Source organism: Saimiri boliviensis, chromosome 4 (assembly GCF_048565385.1).
Source record: "Saimiri boliviensis isolate mSaiBol1 chromosome 4, mSaiBol1.pri, whole genome shotgun sequence".
In the NCBI taxonomy this organism is placed as follows: domain Eukaryota; kingdom Metazoa; phylum Chordata; class Mammalia; order Primates; family Cebidae; genus Saimiri; species Saimiri boliviensis.
The window spans coordinates 37,115,891-37,119,343 of record NC_133452.1 but is presented as its reverse complement, the minus strand read 5'-3'; the positions used below and the strand labels follow the sequence as shown (position 1 = coordinate 37,119,343).

The 3,453-nt window shown below is 34.7% G+C and overlaps 1 protein-coding gene across 1 annotated transcript; it reads right to left on the bottom strand.

Moving 5' to 3' along the window:
• Window positions 1–600: 600 nt before the first annotated feature.
• TAAR1 (trace amine associated receptor 1) lies at window positions 601–1,617 on the bottom strand. Its single transcript, XM_003932446.3, has one exon. It carries the CDS (start codon window positions 1,615–1,617, stop codon window positions 601–603), a length of 1,017 nt encoding a protein of 338 aa, XP_003932495.1.
• Between the last annotated feature and the right edge of the window lie 1,836 nt (window positions 1,618–3,453).

Below are 3,453 nucleotides of genomic sequence, written 5' to 3'. Positions count from 1 at the left end.
GTTTGTATATATTTTATTTTTATATTTTCCTTTATTTTTCAAATATCTTAGAAGTATGAGAATCAGAGAAACTTTAAATATGAAGATCAAGATATTTAAGGATTGGTATATATATTAACAATATAAATAAATTATATGTCAACAATTATTTAGCAGCAACATTGAATGTGTGTACTTTTAGTTGATTTTACAAAAGACATATACATATATGTGACAAGGACATGTATAAATATATAACAAAATCATTCTAATTTGCATTCTCAAATTCAACCCTATGGTTTCCACCACTGAACAGCTGACTAAGGTACCACTATAAACTCATGGCAGTTCTTCTAAGGGCAGGAGAAGTTATATAAAAGGCAGGCCCTTAAATCCTGGATTTGCAAAGCTCCAATAAGTTGGTAAGAATGGAAAAGATTATACCTACTATGTCCCAAATAGGAAATTACCTATAAGCATCGTAATTTAACTCACCATACACACTTTGACTCAAGTAACTGATTTTAAAAATCCATGTGGTTGGTGCATGGGGTTGGTTAGGTTGTGTTCATAAATACTATCATCAACTGATTTGCAAAACAGTAAAATATAATAATTCCACTAATTCTCTCCCAAAAACAAATTACATCTGGATGAATCTTTTTGGAAAATTGTACCAGACAGAATCATCTTCAGTGCTTTTCTAAACCAGGGATAGAAAAATGCATAAACCATTGGATTAAATGTAGAGTTCAAGTAGCCAAACCAAATCAATACATCGTTCAAAGCAAGTGGAATAGTGTAGTGCAGAAAAGGGTCCATGACTGTACAGACAAAGAAAGGGCACCAGCACACTAGGAAAACTCCCATCACAATCCCCAATGTCTTCGCAGCTTTCCTTTCTTTGCTCGGTGAAATTCCATTTTTCATTTCCAATCCAATTTGGAGCTTCTGATTGCCATCATTAATTGATCTTGCCTGCCCTTTAGCTATAAGATATATTCTATAATAGACACATAACATAATAGATCCAGGTATGTAGAAAGAAGTCATAAAGGCCAGTACTCCAGATATTTTGCTAAAGAAGACAGAGCAACCTCCTCTACAGTGAACATGTTTGTAATAAATGTCTTCAACCCCTTTGAAGTTTAGCTCCAGAAAGATCATTCCAAATGCAAAAATAGCGGGGACACTCCAACTAATGAAGATCATCACACAGATAACCAAGATACTGATCCTGACTTTGTATCTCAATGGGTCACACACAGCATAGTAGCGGTCAATGGAGATGAAAGACAAGTGGAAAATGGATGCTGAGCTCAACATAATGTCAGTGCTGGTGTGAATTTTACAGAAGACTTCTCCAAAATACCAACAGTGCTCAACAGATCTCACCATGCTGTAAGGCATGACCAAGCACCCCAGAAGAAAGTCCACAGTGGCCATGGAATGAATGAGCCAATTAGTCGGAGTATGGAGTTGCTTGAAGTGTGATATAGAAATAATAACTATCAGATTGCCAACCAGTGTGGTCAGAATTATGAGCACCATTAAACTGTACAGGAAAGCACGGACATCATTTGACCAGTTGTTTTTCACACAGGAAATATTAATTATATTGTGGCAAAAGGGCATCATTCCAGAGGGCTGTCAACCAGTTTACTTTTCCCTTTGTGTATTGAGTAATCTTTTTTCCAAATTCATAATCAGGTTACAGTTCCTTGTCTTTTTTATTTTTTATTTGCACATACCTTTCCCAGAATCCTAGGAGAAAAAAAAAAGAGTAAATAATTAGCAATTCGATTCTTCTCACTTCTAACACATTTACCTATTACTTCCTGTTGAAGAATAGTTATTTTGGAAGGAACTTTATTTCCAAGTTCCATTCAATAGTTCAGCACAGCAATTTTCTTTTAAAACTTTTACCTGGAGCTGGACATTGTTCTACAAATACAAAGCTAAATTATTAGGTTGAACTATATGAAACTGCCACATTTGTAGATCAGAGAAGATCAAATTGTTATGATCACACATCTTAATCTATGGAAACAATCTGTGTCCACAGGAAGCCAGTCTAGGGGGGAGACTTACATTCTAAAGGGTAGAAAAAAAATTGCCAGAAAATTTGGAATTAAAATTTTTTATGAAAAATAAAAGAAGTGTTTTAAATGTGCCTCTTGTGCAGAATTAATACTCACTAGTGCCCACTTTCGCATTTGGTCATACGTAAGTTATACATTTCTTATTTTATAATTAATTATAGTAAAATAAGCTTACGTATCTTTATTTCCAGCTTGCAAAATACTTCTACATATATTCCATGCATTATTTCAGTTACCATTTTACTTGAAATTCATACCAACATCGTTTTTTGTATGGAAGACACGACATGCTTTATTAACTTCATTTTACTGGAAAGAAATTGAAGTTTAATTCACAAAATTATTAAAGCTTGGATATGAGCTGTGGTCTCAATTACTAGTCCATTTTGTTTCATACCATTTGTTTCATTCCAATCTTTCTCTGCATTGCAGAATCAACGTGAGATCAATTTTTAAAGATTAAGCTTTAAATTTTCATATAAGAACGTATGCTGTCTTAAATAATGGCACCTACTAGTGAAGTATGATATTGTGGTCCCACTTACTAAAGATGTTTGATATACAGACTGAAGTCTATTGTAAGAAGTGAAGTGGCATGGCGCAAAGAGCACCGAGGTGAGAGCCCCTGGAAGCTGTTTCCAAATGGACTGTGGGCAAGGCGTACTATCTCTTTATTTTTTTAAGTTCTGAAACTCAATAAATCCCAACTTAGAAAACAGGCAAAAAAAAAAGTATTACGGCAAGAAGGCAACTTCTACTAGGCCTCCTCTTCTTGTACTTCACTGAAGAACCTTAAAGTTCCAAGGGACTCAGTTGGAAACTGTCCCTTTTCTTTCTATATGATCTTTTAATTCTGAGCTAAATTCTAGAACTTGGACTTAACAGACACACATGCATGCATGTGCACACACATGTACACATGCACATATATAACATATACACAGACATGTACATGCGTATATATTCAGAGGGAAAGCAGAGAGACAGAGAGAGAGAGAAAGGAAGAAAGAAAAAGAAAAGAAAAGGGGAGGAAAAAGAAAGGAAGGATAGGGAGGGAGGGAGGGAGGGAGAAAGAGAAAGATGAACAAAAGAAAGAAAAAGAAAGGAAGAAAGAAGAGAGAAAAAAGAGAAAGTAAGGAAGAGAGAATGAAAAAGAAAGAGAAAGAAAAAAGAAATAAAGGAGAAAAAGAAAAAGAAAAGAAAGAAAAAGAAGGAAAGAAACGAGAAAAAAAGAAAGAAAAGAAAGAAAGGAGAGAAAAAAGGAAAGAAAGAAAAACGAAGGAGAGGAGGAAGAGCTTGGGGAAAGAGTATAAATTTCTAGCAATGAAGTCCTGTAGTCTAACACTTCAGTATGAAAATGCTAGAAAAGAGC

Coding starts and splice junctions, on each gene's coding strand:
- TAAR1 (XM_003932446.3), bottom strand. CDS start 1,617: ATGATGCCCTTTTGCCACAATATAATTAATATTTCCTGTGTGAAAAAC.